At 42.8% G+C, this 16,646-nt stretch overlaps 1 protein-coding gene and 1 long non-coding RNA gene across 10 annotated transcripts in view; one reads left to right on the top strand and one right to left on the bottom strand.

Moving 5' to 3' along the window:
• Nucleotides 1-16,646, top strand: part of LOC129492755 (uncharacterized) — a 45,442-nt gene that overhangs the window by 12,346 nt on the left and 16,450 nt on the right. For all 4 annotated transcript variants that reach the window (XR_010120831.1, XR_010120830.1, XR_010120829.1 and 1 more), the window contains one exon: nt 2,174-2,270. This is a non-coding gene — a long non-coding RNA (uncharacterized lncRNA). The remainder of the gene's footprint in view (nt 1-2,173; nt 2,271-16,646) is intronic.
• ATP8B1 (ATPase phospholipid transporting 8B1) overlaps nt 1,209-16,646 on the bottom strand; it is a 147,420-nt gene continuing 131,982 nt past the window's right edge. For all 6 annotated transcript variants that reach the window (XM_063639372.1, XM_055297963.2, XM_063639378.1 and 3 more), the window contains 6 exons: nt 12,710-12,933; nt 11,501-11,584; nt 10,008-10,253; nt 9,558-9,696; nt 5,173-5,303; nt 1,209-3,492 (listed from right to left, as the gene is read on the bottom strand). In XM_063639372.1, coding sequence (XP_063495442.1) covers nt 3,268-3,492; nt 5,173-5,303; nt 9,558-9,696; nt 10,008-10,253; nt 11,501-11,584; nt 12,710-12,933 — 1,049 coding nt within the window. In that variant the 3' untranslated portion in view covers nt 1,209-3,267. The remainder of the gene's footprint in view (nt 3,493-5,172; nt 5,304-9,557; nt 9,697-10,007; nt 10,254-11,500; nt 11,585-12,709; nt 12,934-16,646) is intronic.

The following is a 16,646-nucleotide window of genomic DNA, read 5'->3' as shown; positions in this document are numbered from 1 at the left end:
TGCTCTGTCACCCAGGCTGGAGTGCAGTGTCACAATCTCAGCCCACTGCAACCTCCACCTCCCAGGTTCAAGTGATTCTCCTGCCTCAGCTTCCCAAGTAGCTGGGATTACAGGTGTGCACCACCACGCCCGGCTGCTTTTTTTTATTCTTAGTAGAGATGGGGTTTCACCATGTTGGCCATGCTGGTCTTGAACTCCTAACCTCAGGTGACCCACCCACCTTGGCCTCCCAAAGTGCCGGGATTACAGGTATAAGCCACTGTGCCCAGCCCCAGCCCTTACTTTTGGTTGAGGGTTACCTTTCCTTTCATTCTGGCTAAAGAGTTGAGGTCGGTTGGAAAAATCCAGACTTAACCTTCCTTTTTTTTTTTTTTTTTTTGAGAGAGTCTCCCTCCATTGCCCAGGCTGGAGAACAGTGGCACAATCATGGCTCACTGCAACATCTGCTTCCTGGGTTCCAGCAATTCTCCTGCCTCAGCCACCAGAGTAGCTGGGATTACAGGTGTGCACCACCTCACCTGGCTAATTTTTGTATTTTTAGTAGAGACGGGTTTTCGCCATGTTGGCCAGCCTGGTCTCGAACTCCTGGCCTCAAGTGACCTGCCCACCTCAGCCTTCTAAAGTGCTGGGATTATAGGCATGAGCCACCATGCCCGGCTGATCTCCCTAACTCTAAATCTTTACCCCTCTGTCTCTAAAGTCTGACCACCTTTTTAATTCTTTTAGAGACAGAGTCTTGCTCTCACCCAGGCTTCAGTACAGTGGCATGATCATAGCTCACTGCAGCCTCAAACTCCTGGACTCAAGTGATCCTCCCACCTAAGCCTCCTAAGCAGCAGGGACTACAGGCACATGCCACTACACTGAGCTGTTTTTTTTTTTTTTTTTTTTTTTTGAAAAGACAGAGTCTTGCTATGTTGCCCAGGCTGGTCTCGAACTCCTGGCCTCAAGTGATTCTCCTGCCTCAGCCTTCCAAAGTACTGGGATTACAGGTGTGAGCCACAGTGCCTGGTCCTGATCACCTTTTCTCCATCACTTCTTCCCTAACACTTAGTTTCCCTTTCTCCATCACTTCTTCCCTAACACTTAGTTTCCCTGTCCCTGACTTTCTCACCACTAAAGGACCCCTACATTCCTCTAGAAACCTTGTGGGACTAGATTCTTGTGTCACATACCCTATTGTTAAAAATAACAACAACAAAAGCCAATTTAAATACTTTAGAAGATTATACTTTTCAAAGATTTTACTAAATCATTTTTTTAAACAAAATATACATTAAATCTCAGATTTACAGAATATAGAAATAATTTATCCAAAGAAATTTGCATTTTAAAATTGTTAATATTGCACCCAACAGTATGTCTTTGACACATTTGCATTGTCAGTCTTTCCCACAATTTGTAAAAACAAGAGAGAAATCTGAAACTAACAGAATTACACAAGCTAACTTTTCTGTAAAAAAAAGAAAAAAACATAATTTTTTATTTACAAGTTAAGAAAAAGTTGTAAACGTTCAGGATTTTACTTCCACAGAATAAAAAGCCATACATTCTTTTATCATACCTAGAAAATGAACTATATACACATTGTGATTACCTCATAGGAATTCAACAGGACTGATATTGTGAACATTCACAGCCCAATGGTAAAAAATAGAATTATTGAACTATGGAAACTAGTGTGTGAAAGATACAGAATGAGAAAAATGTCTGGAAAAAAATTACTTTTACCTCCTTGAGGAGTTTCCATAATTACCTAAAGTTATCTTCAAATTTAAAAGGACACACCATTCCCCAGTCTTAGGAATGTGGCTGCCAATAACCTTTTCTCTCAACATAAGACAAGTGAAAAAGAGTGAGGTCTCTGTTCAAGTCCCTTATAAAATACTTTACATATAGGCAGGCAGAAAAGTTTGCTTTCCAAAAGAAAGCTTCGCAAAATATTCTGCAATTTATTACTGATATCCTGAGTTTTTAAAAACCCCTTTTTTAAGCCCATAAATATTTAGATGCTTTAAAAAATGAGGGTAGGGACTCAAATCATTTGGTACTATGGGAAGCTGCTAAAATAATATTGATAGTAAAAGTATGTAATGTGCTATCTCACCTAGTAGTAAACCAAAAATAAACTGAAACTTTATGGAATCTGAAGTTATTTTCCTTGATTAAATAGAATTATTAAACCAATATGAGGAAACATGAAACGATGCAATCTACTATCAACTTTGAAAAAGTGATTGAACCACTTAGCTTTCAGATGATGAACACTGGTAAGTCATTTGTTATTACTATAAATTTTAAAATCTGTTAATAAGATGGCCTATGGGGGGAAAAAGGAGCCTCTGGGAAATTATGCTGAAGATCACAGAAAGGAAAATGTAACTGTAATTTTATAATACAATACCATTTGAACTGAAATACAACATGCTTTGTAATTCTATTGCCCTGGATTGAACTGGATTAAAACGTTCCCTTTCAACCATAATGTACATAACCAGTTGAATAATAGGACTTTTATTATTATTAAAAAAATTTTTTTGAGATGGAGTCTCACTCTGTTGCTCAGGCTGGAGTGCAGTGCCATGATCTCGGCTCACTGGAACCTCCATCTCCCAGGTTCAAGCGATTTCCAGCTAATTTTTGTATTTTTAGTAGAGATGGGGTTTCACCATGTTGGCCAGGCTGGTTCTCCTGACCTCAAGTGATCCACCTGCCTTGGCCTCCCAAAGTGCTAGGATGACAGGCATGAGCCGCCGTGCCTGGCCTATTTTTAAATTTTTCTTAAGACAGAGTCTTGCTCTGTCACCCAGGCTGGAGTGCAGTGGCACAATCTCGGCTCACTGTAACCTCCATCTCCCAGGTTCAAGCGATTCTCCTGCTTCAGGCTCTCAAATAGGTGGGATTATGGGTGCCCACCACGAAGCCCGGCTAATTTTTTAATTTGTGGTAGAGACAGGGTTTCACCATGTTGGCTGGGCTGGCCTCGAACTCCTGGCCTCAGGTGATCTCCCCTCCTCAGCCTCCTAAAGTGCTGGGATTACAGATCTAAGCCACCACGCCCGGCCGGATAATAGGACTTTTAAAAGTCCTATTTCTGGGCTCTGCTATTGTTTAATAGTCCAACCCAAGGAGTTTGTTATAAAGATTATTTATTGTCTTCAATATGTTTGTGATGAATGCAATTCACACACACACACAAAGTCCTGAGAGTCTTTCATAAAAAAATAGACGTGCTTTGTGGCCTCATCCCGGCCTGGGGGTGAGGGATCAGCTGTCCCCGGTGCGCCTGTACTCTGCGGTGCCATCGGCCACGATGGCATCAAGCGGCGAGCGCTTCTTGCGGATGCTGCGCCCGGAGGAGATGAGGTCCGCGTAGCCCCGCTGGTGCGAGAAGGCGTAGGCCGAGCGCCGCGTTAACACGCCCCGGCGGAACACCTGCTGGCGTCGCTGCCACTGCTCCTCTGCCTTCAACCGCTTGCGATGCTTCTGGATCTGCAAGGGGGAGAGATGGGGAGGGATGAAGATAAGGTCCACACCAGGGAGGAGGCCTGGCCAGACGGTGGACAGAAATGAACACTGATGAACTCCCCTGACACCTGCCCCATTTTGATGCAGGCAGCTCTGTCCCCACTTTTGTGTGTGTGTGTGTGTGTGTGTATGTGTGTCTATATCTTTGTTTTTGAGATGGAGTCTCGCTTTGTCACCCAGACTTGAGTGCAATGGCACGATCTTGGCTCACTGCAACCTCTGCCTCCCAGGTTCAAGCGATCCTCCTGCCTCAGCCTCCTGAGTAACTGGGGTTACAGGCACGCACTGCCACACCTGTCTAATTTTTGTATTTTTAGTAGAGACAGAATTTCACCATGTTGGCCAGGCTGGTCCTGACCTCCTGAATTCCTGACCTCAAGTGATCTGCCTGCCTCAGCCTCCAAAAATTCTGGGATTACAGGCATGAGCCACAGTGCTTGGCTATATCTATTTATCTGTCTATCTATCTATGTATCTATCTATCTATCATCTATCTATCTATCTATATCGACATATATATATGATGATATAGATCTATATCCATCTCTGTATAGCTATACATAGATTGATTGATCGATCTACCTACCTACCTACCTGGAGATATATATTGAAGCCGAGGGAAGGTTATCTAACTTTTCCAAGGTCACACAGCTAGAAAATGCAAAGCCAAGATTCCCACTCCCCCGAAGCTAGTGCCCTTTTCTAGTTCAGACCAGATGGGTACAGTCAAAGAGAAAATTCAGTAGGGCCTCTTTCCTGGGTTGTTACTGCATACTGTTGGCACTGCAAAAGGGAGACCTGAGGGATACTGAAGTTTGCCTCACTAGCCTCTACTCTCTCCTTCTTTCTAATGGAAATTGATTGTATTCAGATTGCCCCCCCACAACCCCTCACAGCCACATTTCTCATGGGCGGTGGGCAGGTTGATTTCCCTTGCTAAACTAGTCCAGAATGGGCAAGTGACCTAATTTTGGCACATGAGACCTGAGGGCACTGTACTGGGGCCCTTGGGTGAGAAGTTCCATGGCCCCTAAGGAGCTACAGAATAGTCTCTTATCTCCCCCTGACACTGATAGGTCAGGATCTGATGCCCAGAACTGCTCTGGCCATCTTCCAGCATCCATATGAAGCTAATAATGAAGGTTTCTGAGAGAAGAGATGGCAAGAACTAGCCCAATCCTCTTTTGACAACATTGAATTGTTCAATCAACTGGGCCTGAAGCCTACTAATGATTAATGATGATGCACTACTGTAGAGACATTTTGAGTCACAGCTTTCTGTTCCTTGTAGCGCAAAGGATCCTGCTACAGAAGGTGACACTTTTCTTTAAATAAAGAAAAAAAACCCAACGTGATTTGTATGACAAAATGTTAACACTGTAATTGTTAAACTGAGGGGATAGATATATGGGGCTCATTCTATTCTCCCTTTTTTGTTTATGTTTGGTAATTTTTGTATTAAAAAGCAAACTCCCAATTCCAAAAGACTTATTTGTGAGATAGAGTTAAAGAAAGAGAAGCAATCATGAAAAATCATTCTTACCAAACTTCCCATGAGCTTAGAATTTTGCAGGAAAGGTGCTGTTGGGAAACGCTTTGGTTTCTGTGAGGGACAGAGTTGGGAGAGGACTATATTCTTTATACCTTATCACTTTCTGATGGCCAGATGGTCATTGACAGGAATCGGATGGCAACGACGGGCAGTAAGCACACAGCAACAGTCAGGATGATAGTTAACCAAATGTATGGCTGTCTCAGAGCGTTTGAAGCTGTGCCTGTAAAGAACATGGCAAATGCATCACTGTGGTCCTTTTTTCCTAAGAACATAGTTAATATTTCGCCAGGTGTGGTGGCTCATGCCTGTAATCCTAACACTTTGAGAGGCCAAGGTGGGTGGATTGCCAGAGCTCAGGAGTTCGAGACCAGCCTGGGCAACATGGTGAAACCCCGTCTCTACTAAAATACAAAAAATCAGCCAGGGATGGTGGTGTACACCTGTAGTCCCAGCTACTCAGGAGACGGCAGAATTGCTTGAACCCAGAAGGTGGAGGTTGTAGTGAGCCGAGATCATGCCACTGCACTCCAGCCTGGGTGATAAAGCAAAACTCTGTCTCAAATTAAAAAAAAAAAAAAAAAGAACATAGTTAATATTTCATAATCTATAAATAGATCATTTATGGTAAACTTTTACAACTGGATTGGCCTCCCCAAAATATCCATTATGGCTCAAAGAACAGACATTTTAAAATCAGACTAAGCAAAGCAAAATTGGGAAGGTAAATTATTTGAAACTAGGCAAATGTAAATAAGTGAGCACATAAGGAAAAAAAGCACATTTGTTGACATTGCATTGATCAAAAATGCAAAGTTAGGTGATCAAGACTTCTGACTTTTTGAGATAGGGTCTCACTCTGTTACCCAGGTTGGAGTGCAGTGGCGTGATCATGGCTCACTGCAGCCTCAGCCTCCTGGGCTCAAGTGTCCTCCTACCTTAGCCTCCTGAATAGCTGGGACTACAGGTGTGCACCACCACGCTTGGCTAATTTTTGTATTTTTTGTAGAGATGGGGTTTCACCATGTTGCCCAGGCTGGTCTCAAACTCCTGAGCTCAAGTGATCCACCCACATTGGCCTCCCAAAGTGCTGGGATTACAGGCATGAGCCACAGCACCTGGCCTTCTGAATTTAAGGATTTAAAAAAGCACTTTTCAGCCGGGTGTGGTGGCTCACACCTGTAATCCCAGCACTTTTGGAGGCTGAGGTGGGCGGATCACCTGAGGTGGGGAGTTCAAGACCAGCCTGGCTAACATGGTGAAACTCTGTCTCTACTAAAAATACAAAGTTAGCCAGGTGTGGTGGTACATGCCTGTAATCCCAGCTACTCGGGAGGCTGAGGCATGAGAATCACTTGAACCTGGGAGGCGGAGGTTGCAGTGAGCCAAGATCGTGCCATTGTATTCCAGCCTTGGAAACAGAGTGAGAATCCATCTCAAAAAAAAAAAAAAAAAAAAAGCACTTTACAATTTTAGTTCTGGTTAGAAACTCCAAATAATAAAAGCTATAGCACTGCCAGGCGGGGCGCCTATAATCCCAGCACTTTGGGAGGCTGAAGTGGGCGGATCACCTGAGGTCAGGAGTTCAAGACCAGCCTGGCCAACATGGTGAAACCCTGTCTTTACAAAAATACAAAAATTAGCCGGGGATGATGGCAGGTGCCTGTAGTCCCAGCTACTCTGGAGGCTGAGGTGAGAGAATTGCCTGAACCCAGTAGGTGGAGGTTGTAGTGAGCCAAGATTGCGCCACTGCGCTCCAGCCTGGGTGACAGAGCGAGACTCTGTCTCAAAAAAAAAAAAAAGCTAGCGCTGCCAGTACCTGGTATTTTATACAGATCATGTCATTTGATCAGTTCTGAGAGATGGGTATTATCCCTGTGTCACATAAGTAAATTGTGTTGTGGAGAAGTTAAAAAATTTGCCCAAGCTAACAAAACCAACCATGGCAATGCCTGAATTAAAACCTCCTTCTACCTGACTGGAGCTGTGCTTTTTGACTGCAATTTGTTTTCTGAATTTTTATGTCAGATGAAGTAATAATTCAATTCAATAATACAATCACATAATCATAGACACAACCCAATTTTCAAAATCGAATGACCATCTTCCAGAGCCACGTTTCTCATCATGTTTTGTGTACTTATACTCTCAGTTTGTGAAAACAATGGTCTTGATATTTTTAAAATGTGGTTTTTACCCTGCTAAGTGTGTATGGGATTAAAAAACTCCCTATGGAAATATGCTAAGTAACTGGGTTACTAATATTTTAAAACACAGAGTTAGTTAGTACAGAAAAACACAATCACAAAAAAAAATGAGCTGAATCCCAAGAAGGAAAGGGTTACCACAGCAACGGACTTTTACAACTCAACAACTGGTCATAAAAATCTGAATCTTTTACAGGGAAACTAGTGGTTTTTTTTTGAGATGGAGTCTTGGTCTGTCGCCCAGGCTGGAGTGCAGTGGCGCGATCTCGGCTCACTGCAAGCTCCACCTCCCGGGTTCACACCATTCTCCTGCCTCAGCCTCCCAAGTAGCTGGGACTACAGGTGCCCGCCACCAGGCCTGGCTAATTTTTTCTATTTTTTAGTAGATACGGGGTTTCACCGTGTTAGCCAGGATGGTCTCAATCTCCTGACCTTGTGATCCGCCCGCCTCGGCCTCCCAAAGTGCTGGGATTACAGAGGTGAGCCACCACGCCCGGCCAGGGGAACTAGTTTATGGGGATTGTTTTTCATTGCGAGTCCAAGCTCTCTATTCAAAATAAGAAGCTCATGAATTCTAGTTCATAATTATTTTTATTAATATTTTATATTTATAATATTTATATCAGTTCAAATTCATTCTAGCATTTGTCAATTTGTCATATATTTTATACAGTTGTAATCACTGGTCACATAACTATTTTGTTTTCTATCAATTTATTTATTGTTCTGCACACATATTTCTTGTCTCTTTTTTGTTACTTTATTATTACTTTTTTTTTTTTTTTTTTTGAGACGGAGTCTTTCTCTGTCCCCCAGGGTGGAGTGCACTGGCGCGATCTATTATTACTTTTTTAAGAGGCGGAGTCTCGCTATGTTGCCCAGGCTGGTCTTGAACACCTAGGCTCAAGTGATCCTCCTGTCTCGGCCTCCCAAACTGCTGGGACTATAGGGGTGAGCCACTGTGCCTGGCCTGCACACATATTTCTAATAATGTTGACCACTTTTGAATTCTAGAATTTCATCATATTGGTTATTTCATGGTATGATTAGCTAATTTAATAATATTCTTAGGTCTTGGGTTATTTCCATTTTTTCCTCTTTTTTACAGTTAGAAATGTTATGGTGGTGCCATCTGTACAAATTAACTTTGCCAAAACTTCGTGTGTTTTATTATCTTAGGATACTTTCCCCAAGTAGAAATACCGGGCCAAAATGTGTAAAAAGTTTTATAATCCCTTATGCATTTTCAGATGTTTGGAAAAATTAAAATATATTGCAGTGTTACTAGCAATACTTGTATACTCATTTTTCCAAAAACCTACCAATACTAGGTTTTGGGGGTTTTTCTTTTAAGGAAGGGTCTCACTCTGTCACCCAGGCTGGGGTGGCATAATCATGGCTCTCTGCAGCCTCAATCTCCCAGGCTCAAGCAATCCTTCCCACCTCAGCCTCCTGAGGAGCTAGGATCACCAGCGTGTACCACCATGCCCAGTTAATTTTTTTTCCATTTTTTCTTTTTTTTTTTGTAGAGACGAGGTCTCCCTATGTTGCCTAGGCTTGTCTTGAACTCCTAGGCTCAAGAGATCCTCTTGCATTGGCCTTCCAAAGTGCTGGGATTACGGGCATGAGCTACCACATCTAGCCCCAGTATTAGGTTTCATGGGAAAGAAAGAATAGGCTTTTATCTAGCCTTTTAAGTCTTAAGTTATCTAATTCAACACACGTACAGTGCTATTGTAAAGCTATTTTAATTTGTCTTCCTCCCATCATGTTATGCCCTTTCAACCCACCATCACCATTTAATTTCCAGACAGGACATTAATTTTCACTAGCAATAATAATTTGTATATATTTGTTTCGTTGTGCTTTTTTTTTTTTTTTTTTTTTGAGACAGGGTCCTGCTCTGTCACCTGGGCTAGAGTACAGCAGTGCCATTATGACTCACTGTAGCCTCAACGTCTCAGGTCAAGCAATCCTCCCACTTCAGCCTCTCCAGTAGCTAGAACTACAGGCATGTACCACCATGCCTGGCTAATTTTTTTGTATTTTTGGTAGAGATGGGGTTTAGCCATGTTGTCCAGGCTGGTCTTGAACTGCTGGGCTCAAGCAATCCACTTGCCTCGGCCTCCCAAAGTGCTGGGATTATAGGTGTGAGCCACTGCGCCCGGCCATTCCACCTTGTATATTTTATTACTTAACAGAAGTTATGTCAAAATCTAAACTAATGACATTTGTCTGTACATTTATTTTTGGAATTTGGAAATACCAACCTGTAAATTGAAATGCAGATGGAAAGAGAACATGTATTCCAGCACTATGAAAGTCAAACATGATGCCAAAATAAAGTGCAATGCTTCCAAAAATTGAAAAAGCATTCACAAAAGTCCAATAAGAAGTATCCAAGCCAATCTGTTGGGAAACCAGAGAAAAACAGAGCACTCATTTTGGGGAGTTAGCAAGAAATAAAGGATCTAACAATCCTGAAAACAGAATTCAGCAAGTTCGGCATGATGTGGCTTGAATACCGAACCAGAAACTAAACCATCCTTGACTCAGGCAAGAAATAGAAAATGTGCTTGGTATAAGAGATGAAAATTAGATTTATATTTTGTAAGGGGCACAGGTGCAGTGGGAGTCAGGTGGATGTGCATGCCACCCTATATACAGAAATATAAGTAGGTACCAATAGACACTGAATACTGCCAATGCAAGCCACGTACCTGGAAATTGACTGTTATTGCAAGAGCAGAGGCAATGGTGACAGCAAAAGACTGGTAGTCGGAAGGTGCCTCTCCGTCCTGCCCTACGGTTTGCAGATAAGCTCCAAGAGGTATGAAGAAGAGGATCATCGATGTTAGGACCCCATGCAACAAGCTTACACAGAATCTCTTATAGTTGAATAGTAAGTCTCTTTGTCCCACTATGTATAACCCAGGGAATCGGAGGCTTAGTTTGTCACTCACATCCTTAAGGAGAAAACAAAATGACGGTATTTTATTCATCAGGTCAAAGCAGTCAGAGATATGTTATAATTAATATCTCACAAAAAGTTGCAGCCTGCTGTTAAATTTTAGGAAGGCAAAAACTGAACAAGATAATCGATCAATCCTGCAATATTTGTGGTGTGCAGAGCTCAACCTCATTGCTTAGACCACCATTACTTAACATTTAATTCAGAGAAGGGCTAGGTATAAGTTTATTACTTTGCTACTTATGGAAAGAAAACAAATTAGTAATGTCAAAAAATATGTAGGGAGGCTATTTTTACCTCCTGAGTGAATATATCTTGTTGCAAATCCTTTGGGAAAAAATTTTCTCATACAAGTTGATGAGTTAATTATAAATTATTACTTTTTAGTCTTTATAGTAGTGCTTTCTTTTTAAGAATTGGTATTAGATAAAAATATACACTAGCTACATAAATTTTGGAAAGGATTTAAACTGACTTTAAAATGAGTAAGTTATTATTGTAGAGACATATTGGATTCTCGGGTGCCTTTTTTTCCTTTTCTTTTTTTTTTTTTTTTGGAGACACGGTCTCACTTTGTTGCCCAGCCTGGAGTGCAGTGGCACAAACATTACTCAATGCACTTCAACCTTCCAGGCTCAAGCGATCCTCCCACCTCATCCTCCCAAGTAGCTGGGACTTCACAGGTATGCACTACCATGCCTATAATTTTTAAATTTTTCTGTGGAGATGGGGTCTCCCTGTGTTGCCAGGGCTGGTCTCAAACTCCTGACCTCAAGCAATTTGCCTGCCTCAGCCTCCTAAAGTGCTGGGATTACATGCATGATCCACCATGCCCTGCCTTCAGGTATCTTCATAGTAAGCTCCTACTGTCTAAAAGGAACATAACAAATACGTGTGCCAATGAATTCAACCCAGTCACAGAAATCCTCTTTTCTCTTTTTTTTTTTTTTTTTTGTCTTAGAGATGGGGTCTCACTTTGTTGCCCAGACTAGACTTGAACACCTGGGCTCAAGTCATACTCCTGCATCAGCCTCCCGAGTAGCTGGGACTACACAGAAGTCCTCTTTCCTTATTACAAAACAAGAAGCACAGCTGTGACCCTTGATGCCTGACAACAGAATTATAATAGGGTTTGATCAGAAAGAAGTGAACACCAGAAGAATGCATTGAAACGTTTGCTTGGGACTTCTCTAATGCGTTCTCATCTGTCCAGAAGTGTCCCTGCTCGTGTGACGCTCCTACCTGGTCGAGCAGCCCCATGAGGAGCACGGGCAGGCTGGTGTACAGCACGTTGTAGAGGGTGATGAACCAGTCCTCATATGCAGTCTGTGAGGGGATGACAGAGGCTCCACGTCACCAACAAAGATACATGCCAGCCTAGTTAGCACATACTCATCTGCTTCCTTTATTTAACATTTTGTTTGTTTGTTTTAATAGAGATGGGGTCTTGCTATGTTGCCTAGGCTGGCCTCGAACTCCTGGCCTTAAGCGATTTCCCCATCTCAGCCTCCCAAAGTGTTGGGATTATAGGCGAAAGTCTATGTGCCTGGCCTGTTATCACTATTCTTTTTTTTTTTTTTTTCTTCTGAGACAGAGTCTCACTCTGTCGCCCAGGCTGGGGTACAGTGGCGTGATCTTGGCTCACTGTACCTTCTGCCTCCCAGGTTCAAGCAATTCTTCTGTCTCAGCCTCCCAAGTAGCTGGGATTACAGGCACACGCCACCATGTCTGGCTAATTTTTGTGTATTTTGTTGAGACGGGGTTTCACCATGTCAGCCAGGTTGGTCTCCAACTCTTGACCTCATGTGACCCGCCCACCTTGGCCTCCCAAAGTGTTGGGATTATAGGCGTGAGCCACTGCACCCAGCCCTGTTATCACTACTCTTAATGGCAAGGTAACATGAAAAAGTAACCAAAGATAAAGACAAAAACATACAAGCAAATCCCCTCCTTTTTTTTTTTTTTTTTTGAGACAAAGTCTTGCCCAGGCTGGAGTGCAATAGCGCAATCTCGGCTCACCACAACCTCTGCCTCCTGGGTTCAAGCGATTCTCCTGCCTCAGCCTCCCAAGTAGCTACGATTACAGGCGCGTGCCACCACACCCAGCTAATTTTTGTGTTTTTAGTAGAGACCAGGTTTCACCATGTTGGCCAGACTGATCTCGAACTCCTGACCTCAGGTGATCCACCTGCCTCAGTCTCCCAAAGTGCTGGGATTACAGGCATGAGCCACCATGCCTGGCCAAATCCCCTCCTTTCTAAGGTAAAATGTTTTTACTGCACCAGAAACATTTAGAGAAGTCATGATCGTTCTTAATTATGCCCCAACTGTAAGGAGACACAGCCCCAAAACTACAAATATAGAAGAAATAAATTGTTTTTTTCAGAACTAGATTTTTACTCATTTAAGAGCTCTACTTAGTAAATAACAATAATAACAACATTACATTACCTGCGCAGAGTAGCCATTGAAGAAGGAGTACCAGAAATGAACCAAAGTAAAGGCAAAGTTTTTGTAAAAGAAGTATCGTAGGAACTTGCACATCCTTATGTAAGACCATCGGCCATGCACCAGCAGTAGCCTCTGCAGATATCGGAACTGAGCGAAGGAATAGTCACTCGACATGACAGCTTGCATTCCTTCTTGTCCACTTATTCCAACGCCAATGTGGGCAGCTATAGGGCAGAGGGAGAAAACACTGTGGATCATAAGCTGATTGTGAGGCAAAACATCAGTTGATAAAAATGGTTCCATAGCAAACAAAAAACAAAGACAGACATTGATGGAACAATAATACAGAAGCTCTTGCTCACCATCTGTCACCCCCAGCTCTTGAACTCAACTCAAAGTCTGAGTTACAAGTTGCTAAACAGAGCACACAGTAGGGCCTCCATAAATATTTGGGAGAGGATCTCATGTGGGTGGTGAATTCCATTTGGATTATCTGCCCAGATCACAGCCATCCCTTCCATCCACAGGGTGAGCCCCAGGCACCCATGTGTACACTGTGTCCTTGCCTCTTTGGTAACAGCTGTGTCAGTCATGGGCAGATATGTAATTTGTGGTAGATACTACAAATCGGCTCCCCCAACTTCATTCCACCCTTGTTCTAATTAGAGAGGTGGGAATGGAAATAAAAACCCTACATTTCCCAGACTCCCTTGCAGCTAGGCTCTTTGTGAATTAGGTTCCACTGTTTAGATCCACTTATGACTTGGAAGCAGAAGTGAATCAGAGCCCAGCATCCCTTCCTCTTTTGGTGTTTCTGCAGCAGAGCTCATATTTACTTTCCAGCTACCTGGATGTTGACAGGCAACTATAAAGGCTTCTTAATTAGAAGCTCTTTAGAGGAACCTCTTACCACTTACCAGAAGAGTAGAAGCTCTTCTGGTAAGTAACCCAGCCTAGACCCTGCTTCTGTAGACCAACCAGAGCTTTTGAAAGTACCTAGTCCCCTGTATTAATCTTTTCTTGCTTAAATACCAACTGGGGTCTGTTTCCTGTGCTAAACCCTGACTGACAGAAAACTCAAGCTGAGCCAGTCTCTCTCTTGATATTCTGGAATTAGAAGTCAGTTATTTTATGTCTAGAATTTTAAGGTCTAAATTATTGAGGTAAGAAATAGTTATATTTCTCTCTCTCTCTCTTTTTTTTTTTTTTTTTTGAGATGAAATCTCGCTCTGTCGCCCAGGCTGCAGTGCAATGGCACAGTCTTGGCTCACTGCAACCTCTGCCTCCTGGGTTCAAGCAATACTCATGCCTCAGCCTCCCAAGTAGCTGGGATTACAGATGTGCGCCATCACACCCAGCTAATTTTTGTAGACAGGGTTTCACCATGTTGTCCAGGCAGGTCTTGAACTCCTTAACTCAGGTGATCCACCTGCCTTGGCCTCCCAAAGTGCTAGGATTACACGCATGAACCACTGTGCCTGGCCGAAATAGATATATTTCTTCCTGAAGATTTCTAAGGGGCAGAGAAATAAAGTAGGGGGGAGAGAGGGGTGGGGAGAAGGGAGAGAATGGAGGGAGAGAATGGGGGGAGAGAACGGGGGAGAAAATGAGAGGAGAGAATGGTGGGGAGAGAAGGGTGGGGAGAAGGGAGGGAGGGGAGAGAGAGAAGGAGGGGAAGAAGGAGGAAAGGGAGAGAGAAGGGGAGAGAGACAGACAGACATGGGGTTCCTGGTGCAAATCTATGTCCTTGTTCCAGTATCTTCCTGAGGCCTGGCTTCTTCTTAGACAACAGGAGGTGTCTTTGTATCTTTTAAAATAAATTTACTTTTTTCTTTTAAGTTCCAGTATACCTGTGCAGAACATGCAGGTCTGTTACATGGGTATACGTGTGCCATGGTGATTTGCTGCACCTATTGACCCGTCCTCTAGGTTCCCTTCCCTCATCTCCCACCCCCCAAATTTACTTTTTTCTTAAGCTAGCTTTGGTTGTTCTCCAATACTTGTAATCAAAAGAGTTTTAACCAAGAAACTATTAAGCTTTCAAAGTCTTTTTCATGGCCCTCTAGGACCTTAAGACATTTTTTTTTTCTTTACGGGGAGAAGGTTTCCAGAGTGTATAAAATTAAAGTCACAATTTTATTTATGTTTCCAATAGTCATAAATAACACTTTCAAATTAGAGAATGATTAGTTTTGTCTGGGTATTAAAAGTAATGAATGTGAAGATATACAAGATCATTTAGAAAAGATATGTTGGAACAGACAACCTATCATTGCTCAGACCCTGAAAAGTGGCTGCAATGCCGCGGCGTTTCCAACTAAAAAGAAGCTTCAAATATTCTGCCCTAGTTATAGAACACAAGGTCTGGCAAATTCAAAACATAACTGTAGTGATGTATCCAAACCTATGTTTTTAGTAACACTTTGCAGTTCTAAAAAAACAGAAAAAATTGCATCTCATATAATATTTATGATCTCTTTGAAAACACACAAATATTTCCTATGACCAGCATGGTTGCCAAACTGCTCTTTCCTGCCAAACCATGGCTGTTTCTTTCCTGAACAAGCCACTGAGGAAAGTGCTGAGATTCTCTTGGCTTATGTGGCTGAGGAAGAGGAAGCCCTGCCCCAGGCCCTGGTATCCAGTCCTCAGCCTTCCCACTGAGCAGACCAAGGACAAATGTGAAATGAACACTGTCATAGTTCCCAGGGCAACCAAAAGCACTGAACAGATACACTATAAGGTAACATTGGTGTTTTTTTGTAAAATTTAAGTACAGGCACTTAGAGTTTCCTGAAATCTCAAATGCGGTGTTAGGTGCCTCACTGGTAGACATTCCTTTATCATTGCTTAACAAAAGGAATATTTCCTTGCTACAGCAATAATCCCTCTTGCCTTTTTTTTTTTTTTTTTTTTTTTTGAGATGGAGTCTTGCTCTGTCGCCCAGGCTGGAGTGCAGTGGTGCGATCTTGGCTCAATGCAACCTCTGCCTCCCGGGTTCCAGTGACTCTCTTGCCTCAGGCTCCCGAGTAGCTGGGATTACAGGTGCCCGCTGCCACCATGCCTGGCTAATTTTTGTATTTTTAGTGGAGACGGGGTTTCATCATGTTGGCTAGGCTAGTCTCGAACTCCCGACCTCAGGTGATCTGCCTGCCTTGGCCTCCCAAAGTGCTGGGATTACAGGCATGAGCCACCATGCCCCACCTTGCCTTTATCTCTCTCCCGCTTCACGTACATTCTCAGGGTCTAAGACCAAGAAGAGACAACATCCACCCAGCTGGTATGAGATATCTTCAGGTAGGATAGAGGGATAAGGCAGCCTATGATAGTCCTTGGATTCTTGCTAGGGGCAAAAACATGGTGGGTCATGATTCCTTCACTTCTTCCAGACTACACTGCTAAACATGAATGTTAGCAAATGCTCAGATTATTTTTTGACACTTGAATTTCACTCGACTACTTTATGACCAACAATTTCTTTGTGTGTGTGTGTGTGTGTGTGTGTGTTCTTTTTTGTTGTTGTTGGAGAACGGGTCTTGCTCTGTTACCCAGGGTGGAGTGCAGTGGCACAAACATGGCTCACTGTAGTCTCAACCTCCCAGGCTCAAGTAATCCTCCCATGTCAGCCTCCCACGTAGCTGGGACTACCTGTGTGTGCCCCATACTTGGCTAAACTTTCTGTATATTGTTCTTGATGCGGTTGGAAGAAATGACAGCTTTTACAAAGTACATAAAGGCACTAATACTACTTGAATAACTTCTAAGGAGACCCCCAAAGTTTCCTATATTTTTATCCGAAACGGATGCGCTATACTTATGTATAAAAGTACTATATATAAGTTTACTATAACTTATATATAAAAGTACCTGGGGCCAGGTGAGGTGGCTCATGCCTGTAATCCCAGCAATTTGGGAGGCTGAGGCGGGCAGATTCATT

Source organism: Symphalangus syndactylus, chromosome 1 (genome assembly GCF_028878055.3).
Source record: "Symphalangus syndactylus isolate Jambi chromosome 1, NHGRI_mSymSyn1-v2.1_pri, whole genome shotgun sequence".
NCBI lineage: Eukaryota > Metazoa > Chordata > Mammalia > Primates > Hylobatidae > Symphalangus > Symphalangus syndactylus.
This window is presented reverse-complemented; position numbering and strand designations above follow the sequence as displayed.